At 40.9% G+C, this 16,887-nt stretch overlaps 1 protein-coding gene across 1 annotated transcript in view; it reads right to left on the bottom strand.

Annotated features, from left to right (window-relative positions):
* The window catches only part of LOC108636217 (translation initiation factor IF-2-like), a 229,011-nt gene extending 218,023 nt beyond the window's left edge, over positions 1 to 10,988 (bottom strand). Inside the window, exon 1 of the mRNA XM_018049328.1 lies at positions 10,849 to 10,988. Within this exon, the coding sequence (XP_017904817.1) occupies positions 10,849 to 10,988 (140 nt within the window). The remainder of the gene's footprint in view (positions 1 to 10,848) is intronic.

The raw sequence follows: 16,887 nt of genomic DNA, 5'->3' as shown, positions 1-16,887 counted from the left end.
ATTAGAATACCAATTAAATATATGTATACAGATGTATTGGAGAAGGCAATGGCAACCCATTCCAGTTCTTGCCTGGAAAATCCCATGGGAGGAGCCTGGTAGGCTGCAGTCTATGGTGTTGCTAAGAGTCGGACACGACTGAGCGGCTTCACTTTCACTTTTCACTTTCATGCATTGGAGAAGGAAATGGCAACCCACTCCAGTGTTCTTGCCTGGAGAATCACGGAGACGCGGGAGCCTGGTAGGCTGCCATCTATGGGGTCACACAGAGTCGGACTCGACTGAAGCGACTTGGCAGCGGCAGCAGCAGCAGCAGTGGCAGCAGCAGCAGCAGCAGCAGCAGCGTACACATGTACAGGGCTTCCTAGGTGGTGCTAGTGGTAAAAAATCCTCCTGCCAATACTGGAGACATAACAGATGTGGGTTCAATCCCTGTGTTGGGAAGATCCTCTGGAGAAGGGAATGGCAACCCACCGCAGTATTCTTGCCTGGAGAATCCCATGGACAGAGGACCCTGGCAGGCTACAGTCTGTGGGGTCACACAGAGTTGGACATGACTGAAACACTTAGCACGCGTGCATACATGCACATGTATGTTTATACACTCACATATACGTGCATGCATGCTGCTGTGCTCAGTCACTCACTCTGTCCAGCTCTTCACGACTGCATATTTGAAGCCAGGTCTCCTGCATCTTCTGCGTTAGCTGATGGACTCTTTGCCACTAGCCACCTGGGAAGCCCATACACTCATACATGTATGTGTGTGTATATATATATACATTATATATATAATATAAACATTTGCACATTTGGCAAAAAGATGGAGAGTGTATTAATTTACTACAGACCAGGTGGTTTAAACAAAAGACATTTATTGTCTGACAGTTCTGGAGGCTAGAGGTCTGACTTCAAAGTATCAGCATGATTGGTCCTGGCTGAGGGCTCTGAAGGAAGGGTCAGCCCCAGGCCTCTCCCCTTTGCTTGCAGATGGCTGTCTTCTCCCTGTGTCTCCTCATATAGTCTTCCCTCTGTGCATAATGGTGCCCATATTTTCCCTTTTTATAAGGACATCAGTCATGTTGGATTAGGGCCACACTAATGACCTCACTTTAAGCTGATTACCTCTGTAAAACTCTTTCCAAGTAAGGGCACAGTCTGAGCAAGTGGGATTAGGACTTCAATATTTGAATTTGAGAGGGAACACAAGTCAACCCAGAATGTCTGTGTATCAGTAATTCTAGAATTATGTATGACATTTTAGTTTGCTCTTTTTGCTTACTTGTTATTTCCTATGATGGACCATTGGCCTTAATTAAATTTTAAAATGCTATTTAAAAAATACCATGCCTCAGAAAGCCAGATACCCTATTTAAAATTTTAAATGAAAATACTTTTAATTCTCTGCACTTCCCTATTCATTTTTAATATCACCTCCATTTCTACTGCATAAGACTAAGCCTAGAGCTTCTAAAGAATGTTTAATGTTTCTTATGCAGATTGGAGATTGAAACTCTGGATATTCAAACTATCTATGGTATATATACCGTATGTGCTATGGTGCTAAGTCACTCCAGTCGTGTCTGACTCTTTGCGATTCTATGGACTGTGGTCTGCCAGGCTCCTTTGTCCATGGAATTTTCCAGGCAAGAATAGTGGAGTGAGTTGCCATGCCCTCCACCAGGGGATCTTCCTGACCCAGGGATCAAACTTGAATCTCTTGTGTCTCCTGCATTGGCAGGCGAATTTTTTACCACTAGTTACACCTGGGAGTTCAAGGTTATTATTTTCCTTTGGAATTTCTTTTTTTTTTTTTTCTGAGTATTTTCTTTTTTTTTTTTTTTTTTTAATTAATTTATTTTTTTTCACTGTAAATTCCTGAACTGTGTTGATTTAGGGTAAAATGGAATTATTATGTATCATCAAAGTAAAGCATCATTTTGGGGGGATGCTTACTTACTTGTGGAAAAGGAAATGGCAACCCACTCCAGTACTCTTGCCTGGAGAATCCCATGGAGAGAGGAGCCTGGTAGGCTACAGTCCATGGGGTCACAAAGAGTCGGACATGACTGAGTGACTTCACTTACTCACTTGAAAGCTTAAGAACTTATTAAATCTAAAGCCAGTATTGCACATTTTTCCTGAATGGTGTGCATCGCTATTAAGTAGTAATCTTGTGTTAAAAGGTTATAGCAGAGGTTAAAACATGCTTTATACAATAGATACACTTCTGAGTAATCAAGGCTTCCCTGGTTGGCTCAGTGGTAAAGAATCTGCCTGCAAGGCATGACCATGGGAGACTTGGGTTTGATCCCTGTGTTGGGAAGATCCTCTGGAAGAGGGCAAGGCAACCCACTCCAGTGTTCTTTCCTGGAGAATCCCATGGACAGAGGAGGCTGGAGGGCTACAGTCCACAGGGTCACAAAGAGCTGAACACGACTGAAGCTTCTTAGCATGCAGGATCTGAGTAATCATAACTGTTATAGAAACCAGATTATACTTAAATGCAATAGGATAACTCGTCTTTCTGTAAAATAAAGAACAAATTTGTAAAACAACAAAGTCATAATTAATTTGTGCATAAACCTGAGTGTGATGAATTGGACTTCTTTGAAATCAAGGGTAGTCTTGCTTATGAGCATAAAATCGCTGGACTTAGAATATGCTATGCAAAGATGTGTAGCTTTCAAACAATGGTGCTGGAGAAGACTTTTGAGAGTCCCTTGAACAGTAAGGAGATGAAACCAGTCAATCCTAAAGGAAATACTTTGGGCAGCTGATGGGAAGAGTTGACTCATTGGAAAAACTTCTGATCCTGGGAAAGACTGAGGACTGGAGGAGAAGAGGGAGACAGGATGAGGCGGTTGGATGGCATCACCTAGTCAGTGAACCTGAGTTTGAGCAAACTCCAGAGATAGTGAAGGATAGAGAATCATGGCGTGCTGCAGTTTATGGGGTCACAAAGAGCTGGTTGTGACAGACTGGGCAACAGCAACAAAACAAAGGTACCAAGTTTAAATGGGAAGAGTTCATACTTAAAAAATAGTTTTAAATCTATTGTTTGAAAGTGCTAGTCATTTGACTGTAAGCTTCACTGTTCATTTATGGGTGGGATGTTCTATGACATGAATTCATTGTCCACAGTTAATATAAATTATCTATATATTATGTTAGGTGGCTTATATGTCTAATGATTAACCAACCATAATTATTGATCTAGTTTTATAAAATAAATCAGATATCAAGAAAAAGTCAGGTTCTTTACTAATATTCCTGGTGATACTACTACTACTACCAAGTCCCTTCAGTCGTGTCTGACTCTGTGCGACCCCATAGACGGCAGCCCACCATGCTCCGCTGTCCCTGGGATTCTCCAGGCAAGAACACTGGAGTGGGTTGCCATTTCTTTCTCCAATGCATGAAAGTGAAAAGGGAAAGTGAAGTCGCTCAGTCGTGTCTGACTCTTAGCGACCCCTTGGACTGCAGCCCACCAGGCTTCTCCGTCCATGGGATTTCCCAGGCAAGAGTACTGGAGTGGGGTGCCATTGCCTTCTCCAGGTGATGCTATAGAATTGCAAAAATAAATTATTAAGAATGGTTGGTGGCTAATTCCTTGGAGGGTGAGAAAATTATTACTCATTATGTTAAGTAATGTCTTATATCAACATGTAAATAACTTTAGTGATTACTTGGAAAGAAAACTACTCCAAAGAGAAAGTTCATGTGTCTAATTTGTTTATTCATCTAATTTAGAGCTGAAAGACTTTTGGAATGATACTATATATGTAAATATGTCACAAAAACTTGTTAGTGCTCAGAGCAAGGGACTTAACTTATAAATACAGGTTTAAATAGTTGCATGCTTGGTTATCTCTGATAAGTTAAATCAGATAAGATATTTAATATATAATTCTCCATTTTATGTTAGAAGAGATCCTACACATCTTCCTGTTTCTGTCAGTTTGTAGCTTGGATGGGAAATTAAAAGTTAATTTTGTCTTTGTCCTTTTCTCTTTTTCTTATCAGCAGTGGCTGGGAGGCATGGTGAAGTATGCTGAAAGTGACCTTCAGTTTACTCATATCATCTTGACACAAGTGAGCCAGGCTCTGCCGTTGTAATTTTCATTATTAGCCACAAGAAAAGGAGCTTCTCTCAGTAGGAAATACAGCATCCAAAAATATATAGGTATTTTATACATCTCATGTGTGATGACTTAAAGAAAGCTGCCGGGTAAAGAATCAATAGAGAAGGTGATGTGTGAAGGAGAGAAAATTATAGCTGAAACTGCCACCCTGCAGAGGGTGAAGTGATTTACCCAAGGTTAGTAGCAGAACTTGTCTTTAGGGGCACAGCCCAAACTAGAACCCAGGGGTCCTGGCTTCCAGCACAGAATGCCTTCTCCAATTCCTTCCTGCTTGAGTTGGTGGAAAAGCAAATGAGTTTTTTGTTTTTTTGTTTTCCTTCCCCAAATCAGTTAATATCACTGGTTTAGGCATTGCACATCCACATGTCAAGGGGTCATGTTATTTCTTTACCTCTGCCCTATTCATATTTTTGTCTCTGTCAACTGAAATCAAAAAGCACAGCTTGTAAGTTCAGAAAGTGGCTCCATGTCAACTTTCCCCCTGTAAATTATTTTTATGAGCATACCAACCAAGGGCATCTCGAAAACACATGATCGCTTTTGGCATCTAACCAACCCTTCTCTTTTTCCCCCATTTTATGGGTAAAAAAAGACTTTTTCTGGTCATTCTTCTCAAACCGGGTCCTTGAAACTTCTGTAATGTATAATGTTAATACATCAAGTAGCAAAGAAAAAAAAAAGTAGCCCCGATGAAAGTAGTCATCTGGGAGTTCAGGCTCCTGAAATCTACTCCCATTTCTTAGATATATGGAGCATGTGACTAGGGGCTATTCCTGCATCACTTTTCAGTCAGTAAAAAGCTGATTTTAGAAGAATGTCTTGGTTAAGAGTTGCTCTATTAAAAATGCTAGAACTACAAGTCTCTTGCATTATGGCTGAATAAATAGGTAGGGCTGTTAATGACTTTGCCGAGTGTTTGATGAAAGGTGCTGTGTCAAGATCTTCACTTGGATTGACTGAGTAACCACTGTGTGTTCAGTCAACACAGCACAGGGCGTCTGAATTCAGCAAAGGACACAGTGCTGCAGGCCCTGCCCTTGGGAGCCTTCTCTATAAACATGCCAGAGCAGAGATAGTGACCTCATGCTTCCCAGGGAACATCTTCCCTGGATTGTCCTGAAGTCACCTTAGACTCAACACGTCTGAAATAGAACGCAACCCTTCTCACACATCCATTGGGTCACATTGTTCCTCCATTCGCTCAGACTAGAAATCACATTTTCATGCCCGTGGGTCTGCACTGCCTCCTAATATTGATACTTTCCATCTGTCTCCTGTGTAGGCTGGCATCGTGCTTCCTGCCACTTTTGTAATGACTACAGGGATGGTCTCTGCAAATGCAGATTCACCCTCACCAGCCCACCCTCTGTGCTGTTAAACCGACTATTATGTTAACCACCTTCCCCTAAAACCTTCAGTGGCTCCTTGATGTCTGCTGAATCAATTCTAAAGTTCTCAGCCTTAGAGGTAAAGCCCTTTCATGAAAGGGCTCCACTATGCCTTTTTAATTTTCTGTGGAAAATTCTGAAAGAGATGGGCATACCAGACCACCTGACCTGCCTCTTGAGAAACCTGTATGCAGGTCAGGAAGCAAGTTACAACTGGACATGGAACAACAGACTGGCTCCAAATAGGAAAAGGATACGTCAAGTCTGTATATTGTCACCCTGCTTATTTAACTGATATGCAGACTACATCATGAGAAATGTTGGGCTGGAGGAAGCACAAGCTGGAATCAAGATTTCTGGGAGAAATATCAATCACCTCAGATATGCAGATGACATCTCCCTTATGGCAGAAAGTGAAGAGGAACTAAAAAGCCTCTTGATGAAAGTGAAAGAGGAGAGTGAAAGTGTTGGCTTAAACCTCAACATTCAGAAAACAAGGATCATGGCATCCCGTCCCATCACTTCATGGGAAATAGATGGGGAAACAGTGGAAACAGTGTCAGACTTTATTTTGGGGGGCTCCAAAATCACTGCAGATGGTGATTGCAGCCATGAAATTAAAAGATGCTTACTCCTTGGAAAGAAAGTTATGATCAACCTAGACAGCATATTAAAAAGCAGAGACATTACTTTGCCAACAAAGGTCTGTCTAGTCAAGGCTATCATTTTTCCAGTGGTCATGTATGGATGTAAGAATTGGACTATAAAGAAAGCTGAGTGCTGAAGAATTGATGCTTTTGAACTATGGTGTTGGAGAAGACTCTTGAGAGTCCCTTGGACTGCAAGGAGATCCAACCAGTCCATCCTAAGGGAGATCAGTCCTGGGTGTTCATTGGAAGGACTGATGTTGAAACTGATACTCCAGTACTTTGGACACCTGATGCGAAGAGCTGACTTACTTGAAAAGACCCTGATGCTGGGAAAGATTGATGGCAGGAGAAGGGGACGACAGAGGATGAGATGGTTGGATGGCATCACCGATTTGATGGACATGGGTTTGGTGGACTCTGGGAGTTGGTGATGGACAGGGAGGCCTGGTGTGCTGCGCTTCATGGGGTCGCAAAGAGTCGGATATGACTGAGCGACTAAACTGAACTGAACTGAATGCTTTTTTAAGGCTCATCTGGGACTAGAGCATTAATGCAATACATCAATTTCCTCCAAAGATGCTCTATATTCTTCAGCCTTGAAGTCTCTTGTCATACTATCCCCGTAATAAAATCCTTTACCCATTTGAACCATTTTCTAAGGTCCTAGCAAACTTTTGCTTCCTTCTTAAGGATACAGAGTATGTGCCAACATTTGGGTTACCATAGACCACTCCAAGATGGAACTAGAGCAGGTTCCCCTCATTCACGTATACAATCAAATCATAAAACAGGGAAAGATGAGAGGATATGATTATGGGGATGGTTAGCTGGATATCAACAGGCAGGATTACCCTAAACATGCCATATTTTGAAGACAGACTCAAATTGTAAGCATGACCCATGCATCAGTTTTATTATAGAGAGAACCACAAAAATATATGTGTTTGCAGTTATATATATATATATATATATATATATATATATATATATATATAACTGCAACCAGGGATGAGTGTTAAAGGAGATTGGAGGGCAGATGTATACAGATGGTGAAGTGAAGATCTTCAGTGTCATCTTTATTTTACAGTTAAGGGAGGAGGGATGTTTAGCAATGGTTTCATTTCAGTACTCAAAACCAAAATCACTGTATAGGATGTTTATATTTAGACAGTAAATTAAGCTTTTCATTTTCTTTTACTTGATGTTGTTTCTTTCAAATATATTTATCCAAATGCGTTTTCAGGGAGGGGTGGGAAATGCCAGTTACACAAGAAAATCTATCCTCTGCCCGACTGAAGAAATTGTTCAAACAGAATGCATTCTTTCATAAGCACGGCTTCCTAACTCAACCAGGGTCAGTAAAGTCTTAGGTTATTAGTTATGTAATCCCTAGTTCCTCAAACTGCAGTTTTGATTTGAACACACGGTTTCAATTAGTTGCTTCAGATTTTTGCCCCTAGATAGATCTCATTTTTAGAGTCAAGGCAACTCAGATAATCATAACATTTTAGAATCATTCCTGACTTTGCAGATAACACACTTGACTTCTGAGAGGTAACTTCACCAGAATCATAGCTCCAAGCCCAAGCTCCATAAAATCCTGAGTTGTGTTTTCCAAAAAGATATGCTAAAGTCCTAACCCCTGGTATCTGAAAATATGACCTTATTTGGAAACAGTTTCTGGCAGACATGATTAAGATGTAAATTAAGGTGAGGTCATCTTGGAGTATGTGGGTGCTTAATCCAATATAACTTGAGTCCTTTTAAGAACAGAAAGGAGATGAGACGGACACACAGGGAGAATACCACGCGACCACAAAAGCACTCCAAAAAATCCCACCAGAAGCTAGAAAGAGGTAAGGAAGGATTCCACCCAGAGTTTCAGAGGAAACATGATCCTCTTGATTGCTTGATTTTGAACTTCTAGATTCTAGAATTGTGACAAAATATATATGTGTTGTTTTAAACCACCTGGTTTGTGGTACTTTGTTACAAGCAGACTTTGGAAAGGCATACACCTCTCTCTCTTTTCTGATGGCTCATTTTACTTTACACTATGTTCTCTTAGAACTCTCAGAACAAAATGAATTGGGTGGTGTCTGGGTGCCAGACACTGACTTGAACTTGGTGAAATCATCAAAGCCTTGACCCACATGCTCGTCCTGGTGTTCATCTCTTTTGACCTTTGGGGCCATTATTATTCATGATTCCATGCCCAGAACTGTGCAGACACTTCCATATATTGTTTTATTCAATTCTTACAAAAAAGATTCTAAAATTGCTACCATTATCTATGTCCGTTTTATAGATAATAGAAGTTGAGGTACAGAAAGGTTAAATAACTTACCCAGAATCACATGGCAAGAAAATGATGGAGTTGAGATTACAAGCTACATCCAAAAGACTCTAAACCCACAGATTCCACTTGATACTATAGTGTAGAAAATGACCTTAAACTGTTTACCTTAGAAATTCGCCTTGGAAACCGCCAAGATTTATTTGAAGTCCCTTCAGAATTTAGCTCCAATGTTTCTTCTAGCCTCATATCTTACCATTACACCATTACATTACTACACACACACACACTCACCATAGGAGGATTTTTACATTCCCTGGAACACACAGGCTCTTTCTTCCCTCTGTTCCCTGCATTCTCTTCTCTTGATCCCAGATGCCTATCCCCAATACGTTATACACATTGTGAACATGACCCAGAAGAAACATTAGCCTCTCTCTGAGTCCCCTAAACTCCATACATAGTTGTGACCTTCCTACAACACTTATGCAAGCATATATTCTAACACTGGGCTGGGACTAGGGTGAGGCTCATGAGTCACCCAGGCATGGTGCCGGAGGAGACAATTGAGGAGACACTCACTGTTAGGGTCTAAGAGCAGAATAATAGGTGGGATATTCATTTATATTCGTTCCTGCAATAGGGTATCTCCTGGAGGAAATTCTGCTGTACTGGGGGCAGAGGAAATACACAAGAGGAAGAGAGAGGAGATTATCCTCCCACACAAGGAAGAGAATGGAGCTGGGTGAGTCCTAAAAGACATGGGTGTCAGGCAGGCCTTACTCTTAGTTATTGTTCAGTCGCTCAGTCATGTCCGACTCTTTGCGACCCCATGGACTGCAGCACCCCAGGCTTCCCTCTCATTCTTTATCTCCCTGAGTTTGCTGAAACTCATGTCCATTGGATTGGTGATGCCATCCAACCATCTCATCCTCGGTTGTCCCCTTCTCCTCCTGCCATCAATCTTTCCCAGCATCAGAGTCTTTTCTAATGAGTTGGCTCTTCACATCAGGTGGCCAAAGTACTGGAGCTTCAGCTTCAGCATCAGTCCTTCCGAAGAATATTCAGGGTTGATTTCTTTTAGGATTGACTAGTTTGATCTCCTTGCTGTCCAAGGGACTCTTCGAGAGTCTTCTCTAGCACCACAGTTTGAAAGCATCAGTTCTTCAGTGCATAGCCTTTTTTATAATCCAACTCTCACATGACTAATGGAAAAATCATAGATTTGACACTATGGACTTTGGCAGCAAAATGATGTCTCTGCTTTTTAATATACTGTCTAGGTGTGTCATAGCTTTTCTTCCATGGAACAAGCGTCCACTCTTTCAAGCATCTACTCTTAGGGGAACCCTGCAAAATAGCAAGACCACAGCAGACAGGGAGAGCTATCCATTTATCTAGCAAATGGGTTTTAGGTAACAGGGTCCAGTGTCCTTGAGGATCCAGTGGCCTATGTGTGTCCTGGAAGTAGTGGGGCTTCCAAACCTCATGGAATAAGCTGCGAGTGAACCACGGGCATCCGGGAATAGTCTGTGTGGACCCAAGATTGTAGAGGGTCTCCTCATATGCTCTGGGCTTTGAAAAGCCAAAAGACCTTTGCACAACAGAGGCAAAGCAGGGAGGGACCCTCAGAAATGACTGAGACTGAACTTCCCACATGCCCTGCAAGGTTAGAGCTTAGAGTAGTATTTAATCTCCTTTCAAGAAGATAGAGACAAATAACATTTATTGCACACATATCTTAGTTCGTGAGGCATGATTCATACCCAAATTATTTGTTTTCCTGACTGTTTCTATTACTGGACCACGAGTCCAGGGCAAAACCTCATACTCTTTTGTCTTTGCGTTCTCAGCCTATTGCATGGTGCCTATTGCAAAGCAGGACCTAAACAAACACTTGCTAAATGGCTGAATGAATAAATGAATCACTCAGTCATGCAGTTAATCAGTCTCTAAGGGCTCTTCATGCCATTTGATTCTATGAAGGAAATGAAAAAAGTACCAGATCCTCCAATTCAATCTTTTATTTCAGAACGCATCTGAAGTCCAGTCCTCCCCACCATGGGGGAAAAAAAAAATTGCCAAAGGCAGGGGGAGGGAGAAGGAAAGGTTGGTTACTAACTTGTAAAGGCTTCCTCCTCCTTTAGGTTTTTGATTCAGGAGGATGAATGAGCGAATTTTCCTCCTCTTTTATTTGGTGTAGCACTAGCTTCCTGCAGGCGATGTGAGAAATCAAAGAGTTAGGCTGGGTACCCACATCAGAGAATTTGATTAAGGACTGCAGGAAGCCATCAGGGAATGTTGTTAGGGAAACAGTGCTGCCCCTCTGTTTTTCTTCATGCCTACTGAAAACTCAGAGCTTCACTAACCGGTTTTTCCAGGTGTGCTCATTCTGGAAGGCCATGACCTGGATAATTCGGCTGAGGGAACTTCTGCTCATGCCCATGTGGCTGCCTGTGTTGTGCTTACCTGGCTTCCAGGTGCCAAGGACAACAGGATTCAAAATCATATTCTATGGTAGTTAACATTCACGAGGTTTTTTGTGATTTCTTTCATGCGCATTTGTTGGGACTTCTTTCCAGGAAAAAAAACATATATATCTAAGAGCTATATATCTGGAAAATAGTCCTGGAGACAGTCAGGAAAACTGAACAGAAAAACAAACACACAAAACCTCTCATGGAGTAAGTAAGCCATCAGACTGCTCCTCTTTCTCTTCCAAATCGCTTAAGACAATGGTCCATTATTAAATATAATTAGCTAAACTGGAAATTTGATAAAAACCAGTCTGTATCACAGCAATCATTCGTTCCCCCAAATCCCTGATGAACAGCAGTGTTTCCTTCTTTCTATTTCTAGGGCTCCTAAGAGAACCCCTTTCTTCTCCTATCCAGCCTGGTTCAGCTCCTATTTAAATTCTTTTCTCTTAGACTAACAGGCTGGTTCTTTGTTCCCCATTCCAAAGGTTCTATATTGTATTAACCATCTGTAACAGAAGGGTGTTAACTCTCCCAAGAGGTGAGACACAGAGCCTCTGGGAACATTTATGACCTGAGGGCTATTTGGTTATCTCCCCTCTTCTTTCTTCTGCACCCCTTTTTGAGACAAGACTCATCCCATCCTTGCTCCTTTTTGGTTCCACTGGAGTTCAAAGGATTAGGCAATGGGGTAAGATTGCAATACTCTAGCCCCACCCAGGGGTCAGGACTTATGGCCAAGTTCCTCACAAGAGGTCACTGTGGCTGACTGCTCCTGGGCAGCTGAGGCTGAAGTTGCCTGATCTCAGACACACAAGGGCACAGCTGGCTCTGCTGGCTGTAAGGTTAGTTTGGCCTGGTGACCACGTGGATGTTCCAATGACCAGGCAGCTCTCCTCTTTCACTCCTGGGTTCAAGTCTGGAGACACAGATTTTGAAACCAAGAGAAACAGACTTGAGAAACCAAAACAGAATCAGAGAGGAAAATGCTATAAAATTTACTGACTAGAAAAAAAAAATTTTTGCCTCTGTAAGAATATGTTCTTGATTTCTGATAGAAATAGTGTATATCCATTACATCTGTGAGCCAAATATTGACCCGACCATGGCTTTTAATGATAGTGTAAGGACAAACTTGTAATCCTTACGTCAAGGAATAAAATTGAATGAAATTAGATAAAAATAAAACTAGTATCTCTAACCTTAAAATTTTCCTGGTGCTCAAAGTTCACTTTCAAAGTTCAGCAGTAGCTGGTCTACCTTCATGACCTCCACTAGAGGAACCTGCTTTCCCTCGAGTGTCAGCATTCATGTTGTGTTAAATTTGCTTCTCCTACTTTATTTCTAGGCTGTTCAGTTTTGTCAAAGTAATCATGTGTTTTCAAGCTGTACATTGACTATGAATCTATCTTATGTGATTCTTGATATACCTGTGTATTTAAGTAGACACTTTGAAAATGTAAGGTTTTATTTACAGTGTAAGCTTTTATTTACAATGTAAGTGTGGGCAAATTCACCCTTGCACTTGGGTTGAAAGGCGCCTAATCGATTTCATATCTAACTTGCATCACTTCCTGAATGTCTTAAGATTCTCTGATTCAAAACTTGTGGGGAGAGCCTGAAGTGGTTTGGTGCTCAAAGCACCTTTTATTTTTTATGTAAAATATGCTCTGGTGTTCATGCACTTTTTGAATGTTATCCACAGTAAGATAGGTCCCAATACCTTGACATAAGCATGCTCCCAGACAACCCAGAACCTGTCATTTTATTCCATTTCATTCTTCAGTTTCTCTCAGGATCCATTTCAAACAAAAGAGTAAAAGTGATTATATAAATAGGTTAGGTAAGGGGAAAGGAAGACAGAAATACTCATAAGTTGCAAACAGGAAGAAGAAATTAGGACAAACAGGGCTTCGGAAAGGCTGCAAACCCATCTGTAAACAGAGACTGCCCTGGAGAACCTTGATACTTGTCTTTGCTCTGATGGTGCAGTGTGGTCTAGTGGTCTGACCAACTGCGAATCTAAGACTTAGGCTCTCAGTTTTATTTCAGACTTGCTGTTCTGGGCTAAATAGCCTTGGACTGGCTGGCCTTGGTCAGGGCTTCTTGATCTGGCAGATATGTAGATTTCTCAGCTGCGAGGCTCAACGTTTATAAGTGGAAAGATTGCTGAGGGGTGAAGAACCTGGTTACAACTAAAGCAAGGCTATCATATGTGAATGATCAATGCAAGGAGTTTGAGTTTTCACTTGCACATTTGGAGGCAAACTCCAATCTTCTCTGCCCCATACATTGTGTTTATTTGTTTCCATGAAGTCCCTGATCATCTAGGCAGTTTGGAAAGAGGTGGGGAGTGTGTGTGGGGAGCAAAGAAAACCATCTATTGACAGTCTCAGATGGTTTTCTGTGCTTTGCACGTCCTCTCTCCCCAGCACTGACCTCTTTGTTTAAAGTTAGGAATGTATATTGCAGTGTAAGATTTTATAATTAGCATGACTGGTTATTTTTATTTTTTTCTCCAAATGATTGCATATTTGCATATTATAAAAAAGATATTCAAACATATCTAAAATTCTCTAAAGCCAACCAAGTTTAAAGAAAGCCCCGCTTCTATGAAAATTCCACACTCCTTAGAATGGTTTGGTTTACCCCAACTTGCTGATCAGTGAAACCCATAAATAGTTAAAAGCCTCCAGCCCGTGGTAAAGCGGAAGTAAAATAGACTTATGACCCCAAAACACATCAAAAAACTGCAAATTAATAAATTTTTTTTTGCTTGGCATTTCAACAAAATATTTTAGACTGAAAATTTTGTTATTTCTGAATTGGGCTTTCATCTCAATGTTGGAGTCAAACAAACTTGGAAATAATCATGCTTTGTTTGATTTCAAAGTGCAGGCTTTAATAAGAAAATTACTGCTTTTGTTTTTTAAATCATGCAATCACTCAAGAGGAATGGATTCAAAATTATTGCGATTAAGCCTATGAACAATTTACAAAATATAAAAGCTAATTCTTTAGAATAAATATCCCATTCTTAGTAAGTTTTTTTTTTTTTCTTTTAATGTTGAGCATTGTTTTCTTTTTGGAACTCATTTCTAGCTCTCAGAGCCTAAAAATAAGATCTGAACCAATCTTTCCCTCTTCTTTCTTCCTTCCTTTCCCCTTCTTTCCCACCATTCTGTTTTTTTCTCTCCCTTCCCCTGACCTTTTTCACCCCAGCATGTTTCAGTGCCTACTGTGTACCTGGCACATTGATGCTGAGTGCCTTGAATTTAAAGGTGAAAAAAATCTAGGTTCTTCAGAGAGCAGTTCAGGGGGACGGAGGGCAGCAAACCCCACTTCCCTGTGCCAGAAAGTGTTGAGCACTCAGGCCAGACACCAGGATGCAGGAGAGAGCTTCTCAGAGGAGGTGAGCTTTGAGCTAATACTAAAAGCCAAGTAGTGATTAGCCAGGGCCTCCCAGGTGGCACAGAGGTAAAGAATCTGCCTGCCAATTCAAGAGACACAAGAGACACGGGTTAGAAGATCCCCTGGTTGGGAAGATCCCGTGGACAAGGAAATGGCTCTGCTCCAGTATTCTTGCATGGAAAATTCCACTGACAGAAGAGCCTAGAGTGCTACAGTCCATGGAGTCGCAAAGAGTCGGACAGTACTGAGTGCTGAGCAGCAGAACAGTGATCAACCAGGGACTGGAAGAGCATGAACGCTGAGGACAGCATTCACGAAAGCACAGAGAGAGAATGCTGGTTGATGCCTCTCGTTTATCTGGGGTGGAAGGGAAGGGGTAGAAAAATGAAAGGAAGAGATGAAGCTGGAGTCTGAGGTAGGATCAGGGGCTTTTTACGTCTGGCTATGAAACCTGGATTTATTCCTGTGGGTACGTGGGAGCCACAGAAGGTGATTAGCTAGAAGAATGTCAGGACCAGATTTGCATTTTAGAAAGAAGGATGACCTGGTTTCCCTCTAGAGGTCTCAAGAAGTGGGGTGTTTAAATTAAGAGGTTCTGGGAGACACTGTGTCATATGAATGTGAATTTTATTTCAGAATCAACCTGGGCCCATGCATGCGTTCATGCAGCAAGACTTTAATTAAACATCTGTTTTCCACAAGGCCCCCAGCTCAGTGCTGTAGCGAAAACAAAGCGTTTTAGACATAGTCACTGCAGTGCTCCCAACATCCCTCTTGAATACCATATTTTGGTGAAGCAAGCTTGTTACTGCCTGAATCTCCCTAGTGAACCCCCATGCATCAACACCCATTTTGTGTAGAGTTTAATTCCACTATTCCAAAAATGTCTTTTTCTGTTGTTGTTTTAAAATGCAATAGCTCTGATAAGTATAATAGCATCTGTTCTTCCTCTTTCTTAAGTAATATTTTCAGCTTCAATGACATCTCGCCTCATACTCACCATTAACAAAAATGGTAACAAAACGAAGAACAAAACCTAAGGCTTGTAAATCTGCACAATTCCCCAATCTAGGTGGATGAATTTCCTTCATTTCCGAGAGTGTTCAAAGTGCTACAAGTTAATTTAAAAGAAAAAAAAAAAAAGCTGGTTGAGCATTCTCACTCTAATTCCACTTGTAGGAAATAAAGAAGGATAGAAATTAACACCTATCTCAGTGGAGTGTTCTGAGAAATCACTGTGTGAAAAGGCAAGAGCGTGATCTCAATCAGAACCCTCTGCAACAAGATTTTGAAACCAAATATAGCCCCTATCACAGTCTTGGCTTGTAAGTGGAATCAATCAATCTTACAATTAAATTTCTGGGGCTTCTAGATGAAAAAAAAAAATCCCAAATAATCTTCATTTATATCTTACATCAATTTCTTGAGGTTTTAGAAATTACAGAACTTGCCTATTATACCATCTTTTCTAAGGACACTTGTACAAAGTAATTTCATTTTCAAAAATTAGAAAAACTTTTTATAATGACATTGTTTAAGGTAAAAGTGAAAAATGACTTGGAAAGACAGTAACACTGGAAACAAGACCATGAGCTGAACAAATGGGGTATCACACAAGGAACAACAATAGAAAGCTAAATGCAGAACTTGTGGCTCATATATTAATAATGCAAGAAACATATACATTTATTCATAATTATTGACTAATGATAATTGGCTTTGGAATGATTGAACCAGAACAAATTTTTGTTTTGTTCATTTTAACACTATAACCTGATATTATAAAGATTTCTATACTAAAATTTAATATGGTCAAAACTTAGGCAATATGTCTGATTATATAGCCATACAGTGAACATATGGATGCAATGCATTACATGCATGTCAACTTGCATCTGACCCTTTTGTTACCACATGAGCTGTAACCCACCAGGCTCCTCTGTCCATGGAATTTTGCAGGCAAGAATACCAGAAAGTGAAAGTGAAAGTCTTACAGTCGTGTCTGACTCTTTACAACCCCATGGACTATAGTCCAAGGAATTGTCCAGGCCAGAATACTGGAGTAGGTAGCCTTTCCTTTCTCCAGGGGATCTTTCCAACCCAGGGATCAAACTCAGGTCTCCCTCATTGCAGGTAGATTCTTTACCAGCTGAGCCACAGGGAAGCCCAAGAACACTGGAGTGAGTTGTTATTTCCTTCTCCACACATTATGAATACTATGAACAAATTGAACACAAAAATTTTTGAAATGGATTTTGATTAAAAAATAATTATGCATAGACGGGCTTTCCAAGTTGTGCTAGAGGTAAAGAACCCACCTGAGAATGCAGGAGACATAAGAGACGTGGGTTTGATCCCTTTGTTGGGAAGATCCCCTAGAGAAGGAAATGGCAACCCACTCCAGTATTCTTGACTTGAGAATTCCATGGACAGAGGAGCCTGGTGGGCTATAGTCCATGAGGTCACAAAGAATTGGACAATGCCACTTGGTGTGTGTGTATATATATATATATACACATC

The sequence above is a fragment of the Capra hircus genome, chromosome 1 (assembly GCF_001704415.2).
Source record: "Capra hircus breed San Clemente chromosome 1, ASM170441v1, whole genome shotgun sequence".
Taxonomy (NCBI): domain Eukaryota; kingdom Metazoa; phylum Chordata; class Mammalia; order Artiodactyla; family Bovidae; genus Capra; species Capra hircus.
Note: the sequence above shows the minus strand (reverse complement) of the source record. Positions and strands in the feature narration are given on the sequence as shown.